Source organism: Ruditapes philippinarum, unplaced genomic scaffold, assembly GCF_026571515.1.
Source record: "Ruditapes philippinarum isolate M1 unplaced genomic scaffold, ASM2657151v2 ctg1404_1_1_1_1, whole genome shotgun sequence".
Lineage (NCBI taxonomy): Eukaryota > Metazoa > Mollusca > Bivalvia > Venerida > Veneridae > Ruditapes > Ruditapes philippinarum.
The window spans coordinates 38950-58596 of record NW_026853475.1 but is presented as its reverse complement, the minus strand read 5'-3'; the positions used below and the strand labels follow the sequence as shown (position 1 = coordinate 58596).

General features: G+C 31.2%; 2 protein-coding genes across 7 annotated transcripts in view; both read right to left on the bottom strand.

Moving 5' to 3' along the window:
- The window catches only part of LOC132736984 (BTB/POZ domain-containing protein 6-B-like), a 69651-nt gene that overhangs the window by 18501 nt on the left and 31503 nt on the right, over positions 1-19647 (bottom strand). The window lies entirely within an intron of this gene.
- Positions 8769-18247, bottom strand: LOC132736981 (BTB/POZ domain-containing protein 2-like). 6 transcript variants are annotated; one of them, XM_060724204.1, is made up of 4 exons: positions 18079-18247; positions 11155-11236; positions 10582-10836; positions 8769-10335 (listed from the first exon to the last, which is right to left on the bottom strand). In XM_060724204.1, the coding sequence occupies exons 2-4, from the start codon at positions 11223-11225 to the stop codon at positions 9231-9233; spliced, it is 1431 nt and encodes a 476-aa protein (XP_060580187.1). In that variant the 5' UTR covers positions 11226-11236; positions 18079-18247; the 3' UTR covers positions 8769-9230. The 6 variants fall into 6 exon arrangements, with proteins under 6 accessions (XP_060580187.1, XP_060580190.1, XP_060580186.1 ...); XM_060724207.1 differs by having other exon boundaries at positions 10582-10833; positions 18079-18244; XM_060724203.1 differs by lacking the exon at positions 18079-18247 and adding an exon at positions 14821-14963.

The window sequence follows — 19647 nt, the reverse complement described above, 5'->3', positions numbered from 1 at the left end:
TACTAACTAAGGTGTCCTTCAAAAACTCTAAAATAAATGCATACGTGATATCATCAACATCGAATACTTGATAAAACAGATTGTGCTAACATATCGCTAACCTTGCCGTTATCTATTATTAAGTAAACAAGGATTTAGGAAAGGTATAAAAATGAGTTTATAAATCTTTTGAGGTTTTTTAAGATAAAAGATAAAAATTGGCAATGTTTCAAACGCCATCTATAGACATACATATCTCAGTTGTGATACAATAAGGTTATTTAGCTTAAATATTCGATTTGTTATCTGTCACTAAGGTGGTAGATACAACTTTAAACATTTAAGCAAAATTTAAAAATACATAACGTATTCTGATTTATGAAAACTGTTTTGATCTAAAGGTCGTATTTTGATTCATTTAAAAGTGAATATAAAATGTAAATGTCCTTACATATAGTGTAAACAAAGTTTGTTGATAAAATATAATGTAAACGAACAAAAAAAGATGACAAGGACAAACATTGCTCCCGTCTTTGAACCCAGGAACAATTAGTCATAAACATAAGAATTTCTGATTACTTTATCTGCACCTTTTCAAAAAGCACATATAATGATTACTTTTCACTGATTACACTCATATGGCAGAAAAGATATATAGTACATTTAACTAAGAAGAAATACAATGATTTCATCCTGCATTATTTTTCTATGACGCAGGATTTTGTTAATATATTAAACGCTACTTCAAAGTTATGTTCAAATATTACAGTAGACGTATACAATATGGCTTAGATGGCTAAATATAATTGAGATAAACAAATAATATGTAACAAAATAGAAGGAAAATAAAGCCTTCGATGTTGTGATTATTATACAGGCAACTCTAAAGATTTTTACAGAGACATTTTAAACAAAACAAGTAAAATGGTTTCCTGCGGTGAACATTTTAATGATATAAAGATATTTCATTTAACTACTTTCAACATTATTTTATTTTTTTTTTTTTTTTTGGGGGGGGGGGATAAAACGTTTGTATCAGGAATATAGTTGACAATAATCGATCAATATAGAAGAAGGTCTTTGGAAACTGGTGACCGGAGAAGGTCGAACATAAAACAATTATTTCTTTTTAAAGCAGCCTCCAGATTCATGCTAATTTTCATAGAAAAAAATTGAAAATGTATTTGAATGTATAATATTGTAAAATAACCAAAAGGAAGCAATTTGCACATTATCAATGGCACTTATTACCCACGTAAATTACCAAAAAGTTGTCAAAATATGCATAAATAGCCCTTACTGCGTTAGTAACGCAGTAGAAATATAGTTGTAAATATTTAAAAATCGGTCATTAACCGCACATAACATGTAAAATATTACTTGAATCTTGAATCAGTTTATTTTTCCCAAAATCGTAGTACATATTTCTCAAGTTTGATTTTATTGAAACATTTTGACTCATCTGGAGGCATGCAGCTTTAAGAAAATGATTAAATAGGCCGACCATTTTATGAATAATTCCGAGCAAAAAATAAATAAAGTAAACACACAAGTTTACGCAGAAAATATCTCTATCTCTATACACTACGAACATTTTAATTTTGTAGATTTTCAGTATAAACAATTTATTGTTTGTAAAATTTGAGATAGATATTAAAAAAACATTGATAATTTTCAAACACATCATTCAAGTTTTTCCACCTTAAACGGTAAAATAATTGTACAAAATTAGAAATATCACGTAATAGTTTTTTTGTTCTCAATTAGGTATAATTCGGACTAATTCCCTAGAGGTAAATCCGTAACGTACCGGCAAACGGTATTTAGCTGGGTTTTCGAAAAGGTCAATTAACCAATCATATACGGTTTACAGATCACATGCTCCTCCATGTACCGAAAACAGATCACGTGCTCCTCCATGCCTCAAAAGTTAAACGCGTACCAATACCCTGCGGTCTCCAGACCGCAGGGAATAAAACCTATCAAACGTGTAAAAAGTAAAACATCCAGTACACTATCCTGCCTTGCGGATGGTCTGAATTCTGTAACTGTTATATTATTTTACAATTTCTGCAAATGATTTATGAACATATTTTTGTCAACAGTTAATAGTTAACCATATAATTATATTAAGTGCCCAAAACTTCCAACATTCTGCATAATCTATTAACAAAAAATATTTAGTTATAAAGACAATTCTCTGATGCGTTAGTTAACAAAGACAAGAGTGTTATAGATAAACAGATAATTATCTATTATATAACTGGAATGTGTTGGTAGTTCTGGGCACTTTAAGTGTTTTTGGAAGTTAGCTACTTATTTCTTATTTATCTATCTAATAGAAAAATGTCCAATTAGTCTGATAAATATCTTTTAAGTACACGAAAACAAACAAATAGATTATTAACGACGCAATAATTTTATGGTTTACTGTTGGCAGATTATAGTTTAAAGAGATGTATTAACCACAAAATTAAGTACATTAACTCTTTAAAACAACATACTATTCAAACGAATTTTTTTCTCAGGAGCTTTGTTTTTTAACAAATCCTAATGTCATTTAGTATTTTGTTAAAGTGTCATTATGGTACTGAATGTTAATTTAAGAGAAAGCAAGAAATACCTTTGATACAACTTTTGACTATCAACTCGAACTTTTCAACACGCCAATAGTTACAATGCTCACGGTGTTCTTACTATTTCAGTTTTAAATACAGTACATGATTTCTACAAAATCCTAATAAGCACGGTAAAAACATGTGTCAGCCTTATGGTTATCGAACAACAACTTTAGGTAAATTAATGGTTGACTGGATAAGGAAATGAGACTGAAAATATTTATTTTGATTGTTGAATTTTATATCACATGACCATTGAGGAAGAGGAAGAAGAAACAAACGGTCGTCTTATCACCGATTTAAGTAGAGTTTTTGCTGTATTAAATAATTTCCTTTCTAAGTTGTGTGCCCAAATGGCATGAATACACTAGTTCTAAAACAATAGAAATATTTGGCTTACAAAGTCCGTCTGATTGGTCATATAGCACTGAGGTGGCCGTATTCAGTAAGTTGATGCAACGTTGAACATTAGCTCAAAGTTAAAGTTTATTAAGCGTATTTTGAAATAGAAATAAAATGAGATGTATAAGTCTTATTTGACCAATTTCACATTCAAATGTATATAAATTGTCAGAATCCTTACATTGAAAGAATTGTAACGAGTACATAGATAAATATAAGCGGGCGAGACAAAAGAATGTTAAACTCCATTAACATTCTACTTTATAATCTTTAAAAAGGCATTCTACTTTGTATTTAAAACGCAATTTCTCGGGACCTTTGTTTTTGATGACCAGTGCCAGTATCAGTAAGATGGCCTGATGGTGCTTATAGCGTTTTAAGAAAATGTTTGAAATTCATAAACAGATTCAATCAAACCGATCCTGCATTATTTTCAATTTTACATTTTTGACGTCTAATTGATCGTGTTATTGATCTTTTATATATTCGTCTACCCTTTTCCGGCATGTGTCTGTTTGGGGAATAAACTATTTTAACAATAACTCAGAGAGTCCCCCCAATAAAAACACCCAAAACAACAACAAAAAACAATAACAACAAAAAAACAAAACAAAAAACAAACAAAATATTAAACAATAAAACATAAATAAATAAAAATAAAGGAAAAAATGTCATTATTCCTACTTGGATTCTGTATAATTATCCTTTGGATATGTCTCCTGCTTTTTCTTTTTGTATTTTGACGTCTCATGTGCAAAATTTGAATTTCATAACCTTTGATCCCTTTTGCGTATTTCCATTTTATTTAGTTCCGCCCATTATTTTCTCTTTTAGGGCTGGAAAGGTTTTCCAGATTAACTTCGAGCAAAATATGCAACATTTTATTTTTTAAAACATTTGTTATTTTTTTAAACAGATGAATGTGTTTGGAGGTGTTTAACAAGTGAGTGTTTCAAGTGGTCTCGAATATCTTATCAACCATTTTTGGTAATCTCTAGTCAGACTACTGTACTACTGTGATAAATACTGTAGAAAAATATAGATCCAGACTAACATTTGTAAAAATGGCTGCGACCAACTAATGAACATGACATAAATCTATATCATTGATGTAATCTAAGAGCCCTAACAAGTTCCTGCTTCCACGCTTAAACAGCAGTCCCCGCTAGGACTTTCCGTGTGAAAACCAATGCTTTTTAGTTCAGCTTGAAAATTCGCGCTATTAACGTAGTTTTTTAAATAAACGTATTTTTTGAATTTCACATTATCTTCCATTGGACCCATTGAAGGCAATTAAAGCAGAGAAAAACGTTGCACTTAATAAAAACAATTATCCATTTTATGTTTACCCTTTGAATTTTGTATTGACTTGTAAACATATATAACCTTTTTTATATTCCCGTGTTGTTTCAGACTCCACATATAAGGTACAAATGAAGCGTCGAGATGGTGTTTTTCTTCTTTTTTAAATATTTTATCCATTTTTTTTCATATTTACTGTCTTTATAATCCAATTTTGTACTTTTTGTCATACAACATTTCTATTCCTTGCATTATATCTCGACACAATTTTAAACGCAGATCATAAAGATTAATCAAATCGCTTCATGTCCGTTAGCACTTCTTTCCTCATTTTCCTTCGCCTTATTTATCGCTGGAGTGCTGATCTCAATTATCTTAACATTCAAATTTCCGCATTTACAGCAATGCACGGCACTCAATATAGCTTTTCATCTTTGCAGGCATACAAAATAAGTTTTTGCAGGAGTCAACCGAGATCACTTATATACTTCTTCTCTGAAAGTTCAAATTGATTGACTCGAATACCAGTGCATGGAACTAGATATAATACATTTTCTCAGTATGAACTATACAAATAAAGAACAACTATAATCGGCATAATTTAATCGACAATTCATCGTTGTATGAAGTAAAGCAGAAAACGACTCATGCGGATCATACATTAGATGATATTTAAATGACATAAACACCTTTTCAATCAACACATTTACTATGTATTCTTAATCTGTTTCTTAAAAACAAGTTTTCATTTGCACACGGTGGTCAATTATATTATATACATACAGTACAAAGTAATCTATAAATACTTATGAGGGTTCTGAGAAAAAAGTGTTACACGCTTGATTATTCATAAATATAATTAACAAAATTATCCTATTCTGATGACGTAGGCGTTTTAACAATCTTAACATTTTGTTTGGGGTCCGCCTGGGCTCCTTGCCACTGGTTCTTGTTGCTTGGTCATATGGAGGTTGCGTTCATTGAACGCCGCCTTTCCTTGTTGATCTTGTTTATCATATTTTAATATGACATCGATTCATTAACACAATAGTGCAGTTATTTTGGTGAAAATTGTGCATCATCATTATTGTAACTTACTGCCCAAGACCAAACACACTAGCTTGAAATTAAGCCTTAAAAATCTTTCCAGTCCCTCATGGTCTCTGTTCTAGCTATATTGAAATATAATGTATATTATATATAAAACATGTATATTAACTATTATTACTTATTTCACAATAAACAACAGTTAAACATGTATCGATAATTTTGTTTGTTTCCAAAATGTAGAGAAATAAATAATTCCTAAATAACTTACAAAACGATAAAACTGTAAATATTGCAAGCTTGGTTTAATTGAGCCTGTTCACGGATGGTAATGGAAAGTGTAAGTTACCACATGAGGCCCCCTGGCACCGACTTAAGCGATATTTAATTCTGGTATTGGTCATATTTTGAATTTAGAAACATCCGCAGATAAGTTCATACGGTGATTATCATGGAACCCTCAATCTGACACGTTAATGTCATTCCAGGAAAAGCGGCGTATGGTGCGTGTGTCTAAAGCGACAAAACAATGGATGGAACTAAATAGAATTTTTAAAATCAGTAAATGTAAGAAAATTTTATCCCACATTGTCATACGATTGCGATTTAATGAAAATATTAATAAATAATGTATGCATATACAACTGAACTTTAAACATTTCTCAGAAACTCAATGAAATACTTAAAGGAATAAGAATGGATGGATTGATGTCTGTCTAATATAAATATTCATCATTTAAAAAGAGGAACCATGACAGTTTCCCTATTGACATCAACCCTATAAGAGAGAAATTCGTGTTTAAAGACACTATTTTTTACTTGAGAAATAAGTTCATGGGCGCCGCCATTTTGGCGTTCTGTCATTCTCGCGAGACAGACGAGACCGAGATTGTGACGTGTAATACCCACTTCCGGTATAGTTGTACACGCTGGTACAACTGAAATATATCTTGATGAAGAACTTATTAATTTAATTGCGTACATTATATATTATTTATGAAAACATCATATGGAACTGAATTGCTTTAATTAATTAATTGAAGACGCCGCGACATAAATTATCATTTGCCCGATACTCAAGCTTGCTGATGATCCCACCACATGATTTAAGCAATGACTGCTTAATTTTCAAAGATAAACCATCAATTTACTTTGGGTACTATGAGAAACTTATACAAGCTGTCCAAATAGGGTACATCGCCGGTCATATATCTTTTTTCAAGTAAAATATCAACTAAATCCAATATGCTGAGGACGCGTTTTTCCGCCATTGACGCTAAAAATGAGAAAGGCGCAGGAAAATCGGCAGCCAGACTTATATCGTATGAAAACAAAACTGTCCGTAAAGTTATTTAGGCACCCAGTCAAAACTGGTACCAACAGCAACAGGTTGCCCATTCCCCTATAATTACGCATATTCTCGGGTTTATCCAGTTCCCCAAAGCTTTTTTCCACGTTATCTACTTACCAAATTCCTTTCCCCGACAGATACGCATTTCTTCTACCGTAAATTTAATCCAATAAAACAAAAAATCATAAATCTACTTAATATTTAAAATGATTATTGGGAACTGAAAAAAATGTGTTGCTATTTTATGACGTGCTGTAATTTACTACAGTACAATTTGACAGGTGTGGAACCGAATTCCCCCTAAGGTCATTCAGTTCACTGATGGAGCGTAAAAAAATAGATGTCTATTTCGTCATTAGAATATTTGACAATGGTGATTAACCAATTAGGGCAACATTGTGCATGATCAAAAGGTCTGTCGGCACAGAGGCATACAAGGAGCAATAAAAATCGTCAGTACACAGTGTGACAGGAGCATTTGGTGCAAATTAGGAACAATTAAAATGGACAATGCGCAGTATTAGACATAAGTAGTAAGAACCAGCAATTGTGTGAATAAATTATGCAAATTAGATTTTTGAGCAGCCAATAAAAATGATTTTCCTGCAGTTAATATTAGGCTACGATTACGATGCGCAGCATTTTACGTTGACAGACATGTTAACAATTTACTTTTCAAAACAGTTGCTGATATTTTTGAAATGTGTACATCAATTATAACATATGTTCACACCTTTAAATTTGAAAGTCAGAATCAAACTGCAAAAAATTAATTATATGTACTATTAAGAACACGTTTTAGTAGGGTTTTTATAATGGAAGTGGCTAGCGTACGGGCCCGTACGGCTAGCCAAAGTTTTAGCCGTACGTGAGTCACGTACGACTAGCAAGGACACGCTGTATTGGCTAGCCGTACGGCACTTTTCAAAATTTTATGGAAGTCGAAAATGCATATGTTATTTTATGACTTTAAGCGAGGATTTTAACCAAGAAACAGCATTAATTGTCTTTGGATGTTAACTTTTTAGAGATTAATCGCCTTGATCGCTATATATATCGATCTTTGTCATCGCAAGATGTCGAGAAAAAATAGCCTTTGCTTGCATTTACACCAATTGAAATAGTTTACAAATTTTTGATAATAATCCTTTTTTGTTTCATTAAGTTTAATTTTCGACACCTTTAATATGTAAAAAAAAACAACAACAACAAACACTGAAAATGATTGTTGTTAGGCTCTTGATAATTGCGACAATTACCGACGGTACTGTATCAAGGAAAGTTTGCATGTTCCGTGAAAGGCATTCTAAAATTCTATTGTCAGTCCCTGGATAGGTTTTAATTAAGGCTAATTAATTGATTGACTGTGCTTTTATGTTCGATATTTATCTACTGTTTTGAAAATTATATAATTATTTTTGCATTTCACCGTTTTTTCTCACTCAATGTTCTTTTTATTTATTTATTCCACTCCGATCAATTTTTATTCGATCCATGTGCTTAAAATTAACAAAAATGATTTAATAATTCATACAAATTAAACAACAAATGATAAGCATGAAAATCAACAATTTTATAACGTTCGACTTCCATATAATTTTGAAAATTGCCGTACGGCTAGACAATACAGTGCGTCCTGGCTAGTCGTTCGTGACTCACGTACGGCTAGAACTTTTGGCTAGCCGTACGTTTCTTTATTTTTTATTATTATTTTTTTTTGATATTGTTACGTATTTTGAACCATAAAAAAATCTCCTCTACACCTTCTGTGAAAATTAAATTGTCTGATCAATACTTTACTATATTAATATTTCTTTACGATTCAACTAGATTTATCATGAATCTAAAAGATGTGGGGAAATGACATCACGCGCACCTGTTTTTATACGGCCAATACACAAACATGGCCGCGCTTACCGATTTGTAGAAATCGGTGATTTAGCGATTTAAATTTTGTTGTCATTCGTTTAATATTATTATTTGGCGGCAGAAAATTTGCAGACTTATTATTTATAGTATTCTTTTTCTGAAATCAAGTTTTTATTTTAACCTTGTCTTTCCCTTTAAAGCACACTTTTGATTAATCAATAAGAAACTTATATAAATTGCAGTCGTTTTTGTTTTTATTTAAATTTCATGTTTATAACATTAGAAGCAACAATGAGTGAAACTTAGATATTATTTCGTTGTTGATAAAAAGAAATTATCAATAAGGTCAGATAAGGTACCGAACTTGTGAAAAAATCTCTGTATATAATATTTGTTTTGCTTAACCCAAAAGTAAAAAACATTATTAACACAATTGACGTTTTAAAAAGCTTTTACTATAACAATAGATTTGCCTCTCATAATATATTTAAGCGGATATATTTTCATTATGTGGTAATATATACATGTATATAGCATCAATTATAGCAAAGCTTTAATGTTACATATATACCGTGATCAATAAATGTTACAAGTACACAAAATTCAAAGTACATTTGATTATCTATTTCCTACTTAGGTAGTACTTGCAATTAAATGTGGTATCATTTAAGAAATGTTATGGTTTCCGTTTCAGCAGGGATCTGCGTAATGGTACACTTATACTGATTGATGTCGACACTTTTAGACTGACGGCTTTTGCTAAATAAAGGCAATTCTTCTAAATCAGCAGTATAATTTCTCCTCTTTTTTTCTGGGATGAACTGAACAATTTTCCTGTCCTTCATTTCAATCGGTGGTTCAAAAAGTATCTTATTTTCCATAAATTTATAGCCTGTAACATTTTTTCCATTGTTAGTTATTCTTTTGACGTTCCTTACAAACATACCAGTAATTGACTTCAACTTAAGAGGTGCTTTGGTAATTTTAAAAGTTAGACCATTGTCATTAGATACCCTTATGTCATGTATGTCATCTTCACAAAATGATTCCTCCTCATCATATGACTCGTAATCGTAATCATTGCACCTGTCTCCGTGTGATATGTACTCAACTTGCAATGAAGAACCATTGTTGTTGGCTCTTCGATATTGCTTGGAATTGACATGTTTCCTAAGATCAATTGTTAAGGTTGCTCCAGATCTGTTCTCATGTCTGAATGTTCCAATAGGACTTGTCCCTTTAGTTGCGTTATACTGATACAGAATCAATAGCTCTTCTTTGGTCAGTATTCCGGATGGAGCAACTACTTGCGCAAACTTTTCAATCGGTATTATCGGAAATCGTATCTGAAACACTGCTTCTTCAAGTTGACTGCGCATATTTTCTCCAATCTTGGACTTCTTGTTGACCTCACACTTATGTTCTGCCCATCTGATTGCTGCTGTAAATACATCAATTTCATCGCTCACTAATTCTTCACTTTTGAGAACATTTAACAATGTTACTTGTGATAAACTTAAAAAGCCTGGTGACGAAAATACACTTGTTGCGTTTTCCACGATGAATGCAAGGCATCTTTCTTGTAGAGGTTTCATTTCATAAAAGACGGCGTGTTCATGAACCTGACAGACATTACTCACGTCTATGTTGTTTTCAAGAAATTCTGAACATTGTATAACAAGACCAGACAAGTTGTACTTTTTTGCAGTGTACAAGCAAGGTAATACATTGTCTCCGTTTATCGTTGGCTCATCGTCGTAAACAAACCTGGAGGAAAAAGGATCATAGGTCATTTTTATTATATTTTTATTAGAATGAAAATCTTTCATCTAATCATAATTAGTTGTGGAAAATGGTAATAAATTAGATGTGACAATACACTAAACTGTGGTTAATATATTGTTATCACATACACAAAAATCTGATATTAATACTAAAATTTCTTCACCATGTTATTAGCAGTATTGTAAACAAAAGTGTTAAAGCATTCAAAAGTGTGTGCACTTTACGTACTTTAATACAGTCTTCATAACCTCAGGTTCTATATCCTCAATTGTAACTGTTTTCCCTCCCTCTGAAAGTGAACCAAAAAACATGGCTTCAAAAACAGCACTCCGCATGCTCAGTACGAATTTATGGGCCGGAAGTTTTACATCTCTATAGGCGCTGAAGGTAAAGGTGATGTCTGAAAGTTGTTCCGAAAGACAAAGATGTGACAAGCATTGTGCGGCTGTCCTTGTGTCTCTCCAATTAATGTCAGGGGACCTGTTAATATTGAAATATCAAATTAAAGAATTTTATTCCATTGATGATATAATGGTCCCTTAACTCGATTGAAATACGTTTATATCGTATATTTGAATAAACATCTCAAATATCTCAAATTACAAAAGCTTTACTGACAGAAGCACTCAAAGGAATTCAATGGCAACATAAGTGATAAAATCTATATATTGATTCCTTGTTAATATAACATTAAATTGTACTTATCTACTTTGTTGTAAACTATATGATTAAATAGATGATGTTTTCTGATTTACCAAACTTATATATTTTTATAATATTACGTTCTTGAAGCTATGATACCTTTCAATTCTCAGGTTAGAGAATGCTGCCGAAGGAGCCTTCTTGACAGTGCAAGGACGACTATATGCCATTTTTGTCTGAACTGAAATTAGGGAAATGATTTAGTACTTTTTCCGTTTTATTCTTCTGTGTGATAAATCTGTCTTTTTACAAGTAGTGTTTTATCTTTTATGTTGTTCTTGAATTGAGACATAAGTGATGGAAATGATGAAGGGCCAATATATACTTTGATATGATATGATATGTATAAAAAACTTAATGTTGAGATGCTCAAAAACTGAAAGTGGTTTCCATGGCCTAGTGGTCAAGGTCGATGAGCTCGAATCACGTGCCCATCTACGTTATTGGTAATAATCACAAAACATACCAAGAATGTTGTGATGGTGCTACTCAAGATCACCCACATGCCTGAAATTATGGTCAAATAGGCACTTGTCGGAATCATTTTACATTAAAAAAGATAGATCGCTCTGTTTTCTTAAGTCATGATTTGTACTCAACTTTTAATCATAGACAACATTTCAAAACAGACAATATTTAAAATATGGATCCGGACATAGGGAAGGTCTTTCAGATATCATATGTCCCGCTCAAAGTTTTTAATTTAGGATGATATAAATCATACATTGAGAACGTTCAAGGATGTCGTTAGGTAACGTTTGAGGCATATTATGAATTTATTACATATGTTTGAAATCTAATACTAAGGACAAACACTATAACTGTGCATTTTATTAAAATATGACATAACGTTAAATTGTAGTGTTGTCATTTTAGTCCTAAAAATGTTGCTTTACAGTGCATAGTTTTGAGTGTTTTTGTGTCATAACCGGTATACACAATGAATCAAATTTCACTTATATTATGAGACGGATCATACCAATGTCCACGTTTTGCGTTTAATAAAGATATTTATAAAGCATTTAAGTACACTGAATAATGATAGCTTTTTTCATCAATTTTTATGGATCTTTTATTCAAAAAGCTATACATTATTTTTGTACAATTTATATTAAGAGTAAAGTTATGAGTTGATTTTAAAGCGTGGAAATATTATATGCAGTTATTTTTAAAAAAAACACTAACATACTGGAATCTCAATTGCAATAATTGTTCCCCGTTAGAGTCGACTCATTTACTGTAATAGCCGTTTTTATCTAATTATTTATTAAAGTTGATATCACAATAGTGTAATACCTTAACACAATCCGCACAAAATGATCATTATTCATATTTGTCTCATTGTCTCTTACAATGTTTACGGTAAAAGAGTCTACACTACAAAATTGTTTAGTTCGTCTAAATTTTATAACACATATAAGTCTAATTTTCTAGATGTTATATTAGTTAGGATACCATTGTTAAATGAGTTAGGATACCATTGTCATATGAGTTAGGATACCATGTTATCTTATGAATGAGCAGTATACTGCCCCCTACAGTCCAACTCAAAACAACAGTTCTTCTAGACGACGTCAATGAATTTACTATTATATTATTAAATGTATTCATACACGTGACATTTTTCAATGATTCAGGAAAAAGGAAAAAATAACAATGTCGACTTGATGTATAAAAGTGTAACATAATATTCAAATTTGCGATAACGAAAAGCAGGTGGATATAAGGTATTAAAGATAAAATCCAAGTGTTCTTTACACTATCAATATCATTACTTAATGTTTTATATTTAACTATTTCATATTTTATATCTGAATCAAAACACGCCAATTACACAAACAAACATAACACAGAAAATAGATCTGGCGAAAAGCAAGGCAAATGAAAGCTGTTTTAAACTTTCAAAATGGACCTGAACCATTTTAGTTTTTACCAAATACCAGTATATCTCATATTTACGTACATTAAAAAGCATAACTACATAAAAACAAAAAGAAGTTACCTTTTTTATATTACCAATCGCGCAGATTGCTCCACTACTTCCTTTTAAATTTGTTTTTTATCGTATTTTTTACAGATATTTATCCCTGTTTGTTTTAATGAATAAACTTCGACAATATTTTGTAAACTTTAGTCGGATCATAAATGTCCTTGATATTTTATTATTTTGACACTATTCAAGATTCAATATTTCACAGTTGAGAATGTTGTTCAAATTTCATAAAAGGAGGTTTATTTGCGTTTATATATATTTTTTTATATTAAAACCAAGATGAACTTGAATGAATTATTTTCTTCTTTTTTTCATTTCAAAGCAATTATTCATATAGCTGTATAAAATAATAAATTTTATAAAGAACGTTTTTTTTTTCAGAATTGAGGAATAAATCACATAAGTCATTGTAAAGTTGAGTATGGGATTCTACAAAGACGTATGTCATTGATCCAGCACATTTAAGTGTTGAGAATTGAGTAACGCTCAAGCCGGTGCTTGGGGCGTTTTATTTAATTTTACCCATGACAAATGGTGCTATATCATTCAATATATGCCATTTTTATGTATGAAAATGAAATATAAATATGAAAGTGGGCGGAGTCAAACTAGTATTTAATTTAAGAGATTTCTTTCTCCATTTTGTTTGTAAAAATTGATAAATAAAAAAAAACAACTTTTTGTTGAATTTTGTTTTGAAAACTATCTAGAATGATAGAAAATGGTCTTAGTAAATGAATCTTAACACCAATATCTTTAATTCAGCAATAACCGCTGTACAGACGTTTTTTTTTTATTTGCGTGACGTCACAATGTATAGCCAAACAGCGCGTGCAAAACAGTCAAAACAAGACTGCTATTTCAATGACCAAACCGATTAAAGTTCACTTTTATTTCACCATAAATACTCTGTATTTCGTTTGAAAAATATAAATTGTAATAGAATAAACACACAAACATTGTATGTGTATTGAACCGCGTCACGCATCTATAAATAATCAATATATTATTGTGCGCTGTAAAATTGCAGTGGCGTAGCAAGCAAGTGGATTCGTTACCATTTTTCTTTGAAAATGAAATTGAATAAACGGTTATTATTTTTTGTCTTTTTTTGTGAAATATGGTATATATTTTCACTCACTATGATAAAATGCCACATATTTTCATTCGCAGTCCCGGCTCGTGAAAAAATGTGACATTTTTTCAGTTTTCGTGAAAATATAATCCATATTTCACGAAAAACGAAAAATATCTACTTAATAGTTTAACGGTTTTATCAAAGGAGCTCATTATTCGCAACTTTCAAAATCAAAACAAAACATAGTTTACATTGAAAACTCGCTGAAATCGTGATTGTAGTAATATTTGACTGTTCTCTTTTTATAATAACAGAACATACTTCTTTATCACAGTTCATGAAAAATGATGACAACCGGAAGTAAGCAGGTCGTCGATGAATATCAAAAAGAACGTTTATTCGTATTAGCTGTTGTTGTACATAACAGGGCTTGACTGTATAACGTAACAGTCTCATTGCTATGAAATGCACCTCCATAAAAGGATACAATCTTAATTAATGCTTTCACATTTGAGAAACACTGAATTAGTTTTTCCAGTTACTTTACGATTGAACTAAGATATGCTGGTATTTTTTTAAGTGCATTTCATATTAAAACTATTATCAAGAGATAAAACACTAATATAAAAATTTTGTTAAATGAAAATATTGAAACATCTATAAACTCTTTTGTGATACAAAAAATAAAACTCACCTAAATAAAACTCTCCTCTAAATATTCTAAATTTTGATATTTCAAAAGTCAGATCTTTTTTTCCGAAAATTACGCTTTATCTCTTAAATAGATAGTTTCAATGACATGAAGTAGTGCATGTCATATAAGATATACTATAATAACATTCCCCAGTTTTGGAAAGTTAACGATCGTCATGGTATGTGTGCTAAATTTAGATATTGCCTAGGTTAGATACAGAAAATGTTTGTGTAATCACATAAAAGCTAGAAAAAATAAACTTGGCTTCTTTCCAACAGAAATTGTAAAATAAGATCTATAAGATGAGAACAATCTTATATGAAATCTAAACCCTGTAATGACGTTACATGCATATATTATATACTAAAAAACGTTTAAAATGGAAAATACAAACATTTGATACATGAGAGAATATTTTATGTATACACAAAAATACATTTTAATATAATTTATAGCACAGTTTTACTTTGTATTATATTGAATAAAGAAACATCAATACCAATCGTATCTTTTCGCAAGTCTTTGTTAAATATTTCTGGTCCTTCGGAATCATTAATGCCAGCACTATCGGGTGTTGAGATTTGAGTACCGCTCAGCCGGTGCTAGGGGGCGTGAGGGATGTTGCACATATTCATTATCCCTCATGTACAGACTCGATCAAACCGAGTCTGCAATTTTCACGAAATTTTGTTGTGATTAATGCTCCCGAGGGATCACTTTGTTTTCAGATTTTCTTACTTTTTTGATGTTACTTCTACAAAAGTTTCTTGTTCACTTGGACACAATAGTATGAATGCACAGAACGGACACGGTATTTCGTTGTAACTTAAAAAAACCCCAAAAAACCCTTTAAAATAAGCAAATTTATAGATAAAAGAGTAAACAGTATATTTCTTATACATTTATTATTATGTTTGTAGAAACCGAAAGTACAAAATGCCAACAAGTTGACTTATACGTCGGACTTATTTAAAAATGTACAACAATGATCAATGGGCATATCTAAATTAGAAATAGTTGTCAGACATATTTTTAATCATAATTGTGCCGAAACAGTCTTTATTTTCCTTTGGACCTCGAATATATACATTCTTTTTAGATTATCGAAGGTTACACTCTCTGTTTTTGTAAACATCTGAAACCATATGGTCGAAGTACTTTTAATCTGTATTCACTCCGGGGCTATAATGAATAGTAACCGAGGACGTTCCGATTGAGAAAAATATCTACCTAAATCATCCAAAGAATTGAATAGGATTTTTTTTTCGACTTTATTTATTAATAAACTGACTGCAGGCATAAAGATCAATGCATTGATGGAACGGACGTGTTGTTAATCCATTCATGTATCAATAATTACACATAACATTTATGGCAGGTATACTTAATTAATTTCATACACCTTGTAAAATAATATGTTTAAGATGTGTAATTCGCAAATGACATCTGAAAATTATATTATTATCTTGGCACAAACATTCACAATAACGAAAGTTATCTATCATGCTCATGAAAATCATTACAATCAATGTTGACCCAATATATCAGTGATACTATCAGCCGTCAACTGCTATAAGATTAACGTATTCATTTTCAAGCATATTCTATTTCCGCTAGTCAAAGAAAGTATCGACTATTCCCTTTAAAGAAGAACACCTGCATCACAAATACCACGACCACCCTCCTCACTACAACAACACCAACAACATTAACAGAGCAACACAAATATCACCAGCAGAATGTTTTTACTGTACTGAGGTAACTCGGGTAATTCAGGGGGAACTTTACTAATGGGCACAAGATAACACTTTGATTAAATACAGATTAATAGCTGTAAGGTTGAACATTTTCTATAATTTATTTTGAATGTCGAAGCAGGTTCTTTTTTGATATCCATTTTCAAACATATTCTTTTTTTGTTAGGAATTCCCATAAAAGACCGACATCATCATCAAAAAGAAAAATGCAACACATAGAATAGGGAAAAATCTTATCTAATAATAAAAAATGAAAGACCAGTCCAATAGTATGTCGCTATAACAAAATTGCAAATAAAAATGATTTGTATAAAAAACAATATTGCATTTGTAAGATAAGTAGGTATAAAAATGTAAAATGCGTGTCGGTTAAAGGCTGTTTTTTTGTAAAAAGTGAGTTATGTTGTCACAATATTTAAGGTTTTACTACACAAAAATAACTCCAAAGAGAGTAAAGTCTAAAAGGGTAAAATACGAAGAATCGTTGAAAGTGTCCAGTTGTAGATGGTGTTTTCACAAAATGTTAGCGTGGCTACATGCAATTGAATTGTTTTGGTTGCTTTCTTTATCAATGAAGCATCTTCATTAAATTTGGCCAACTACCAACTTGAAGAAATTTGCGGAAGATATTTCGGCAGGTGCATTCTGGCCTTTGTAAATGGATTGTCGAACCTTTTTTATGGGATGTGCCGTTGTTCTTGACTTTGTAAGGTATAATTTGGTGGAGGGAGACAGATGACTAACTTAAAGTGCAAGCTAAGAAGCTATAAAGGTAGGCAATGAACAACAATGTTTAGAGAAAATATTACCATAAAGAATTGTTATTTCCATTTTTTGCCTGGTTCAAAAACAAACGTTTTTTTTCTATATAGAAAACGTGGTTGCATTTTTTTGTGTGACATCAGAAGCAATTTGTTGTCAATTTGAAGACTCTATAATTATAAAGCATGTAACCGTTGGGACATGGAATTCCAGCCACGGTTTATTCCGGCGCAATCATAAGAAGTGAACTTTGTTTTGATTTACTGGAGTGTGCCAGCAGATTACATGCTGCTTTTAGTTGCTTTAAGTTTTTAACATCCAATGTTTGCCAAACTCACTTTTATTACAGTTTGTTCTGTAATACACGGTTTGTATATACAACAATATATTGCATCTGTATATTTTACTACAGTATTATTGTTATTTGATACATTCTTCATATATATTGTGTCTGCATAATTGAATGTGTAAAATGTAAAATATGTTATTACATTTGTAAACGTTATTCAAGATCATATCTACAAAAGTTAGTTTGAAAGTCTCTCTCACGCTTAACTTTAGTCGATTAAGTCGGGTTTTTTTTCAGCAATTATATGCTTTTATCATAAATTTTGCATAACATAATATCACGCTAAGTAGCGTTTTGCCTCATACCACTTAAAACATGAATTATATTAAAAGAGAAATATTTGTTTTTTCTTAAAATATAAATTATATAAACGAGACAAATTTATCTTACTTGATTTAAGGTGTATGTTGAAGTCTACTTTAGCTCGTGCTCATCAATGAAGAAGGAATGTTGACGTTAGCTTCAAAAGCTTCGATTTACACCGAAATAGATTAAAGCGAGTTTAAGTTACAAAATGTTTACTTTATCTTACGCGGCCCAAACTTAAATGATCTCGAATAGCGGTTTATGTCTACACTGAAAGAATTATTGCACAAATATTGTTTAACATTTTTTTAAAAGTGTGTATGTTTACTTAAGCATGCATTAACTACAGCAGTCGATAAATACTTCCTTGTTCACTAAGGTACAGATTTTAGTGTTTAAATGAAATAACCACGTGCTATATACACTTGCACATTAACGGGCCGCACAGACTTAGATCTAATGTGAGTTTCGTAATGACATCCAGTGTTATAAATAAATAAATAAATAAAAATATAAATAAAAACATCAATAAATAAGAAAACATTGGCAAAACACAAAGATTATGGTAGAGAAAGGTATTGATTGAGCACGAAGGTGAGGCGTATTGCTTTATTATTTCAAACCAAGTAAACATAACGACAACTTTATTGCAGAAAAGAAGTATTAATGAAATGCAAATGAAAGGAAAGGACACTAACGAGAGTGGGGGAAACCAGGTGGGGTAACATGAAAATGGAAGGGAAAAAAATACGGTCATCGTTTCGGCAAAACTTTATTTTTATTCATTCAGTTCTAAGAATTATCTCAGAACGTCATTATAAAAATATACTTTGATTAAAATTAGAAGAGCTTCTAAAAAAGGGATCAAACCCCGGGGATGAAATAACAGGTTTTTAAGGGGGGGTAAAAATGCAAAAAAAGGGAAAACAATAAAGAAGCCTAAAAATAAAAGTTGCAGTTGTAAAATAAAACATTTTCGGGAAGTTTCAAAATGAATTAAAAAAAAATCATTTAAAAACGTTTTACTGATTTTCCATTGTCAATAGCTTCATATGTGCTAGTGCTTGAAATCTTCATATCAGATATGCATTCTAATTATAATTTCTTGAGTTATGCCTTGCATACAATGAACAATTCTAGTTTCCAATTAAGAAACACTTACACACGTTATTTGCTAACAAATGTGATATTTAAGCCCTCTGGAATGTTGATAATTGTGATAAATTGTCCTTTAATATTTTCCTGTTTGTATAAATAATTTGAAACATTATTTGATTGCATGCAAGCGTGTTCGTTCTCAAGAAGAAACTGTATGTTGATTGAACCGGTTATGTTGATGGGAGTTTTGAAAGTAATATTTTCTCCTACAATTTCGAAATCAGTTCTTTTTGTTCCCTCAATATAGATTGCTTTTACATATCCGACAAAAGTTCCAGTGACAGACTTTATTCTCATAGTCTTTTTCTTTGGACTACATTGTGCAGAGCCTGCCTGGTTCGCTGATACAGGCTGGTTACATTCTTGTATATTCATATAACAACCACGCATCCTACCCCTTTTCTGACTAAACTGTCCAAGGGCTATCGTGATCGGCGCTCCTGAACGTTCGCGTGCACAGAATTTTCCCAAAGATGTTGAAACTTTTGTTGCATT

Bases quoted from the DNA above. Each gene is read 5' to 3' on its own strand.
- LOC132736981 (XM_060724204.1), bottom strand. From the start codon at position 11,225: ATGGCATATAGTCGTCCTTGCACTGTCAAGAAGGCTCCTTCGGCAGCA. The intron at 10,837-11,154 runs GTATCATAGCTT...TTTCAATATTAA, and splicing joins TCTAACCTGAGAATTGAAAG to CAGGTCCCCTGACATTAATT. The intron at 10,336-10,581 runs GTACGTAAAGTG...TTTTTCCTCCAG, and splicing joins GTTATGAAGACTGTATTAAA to GTTTGTTTACGACGATGAGC.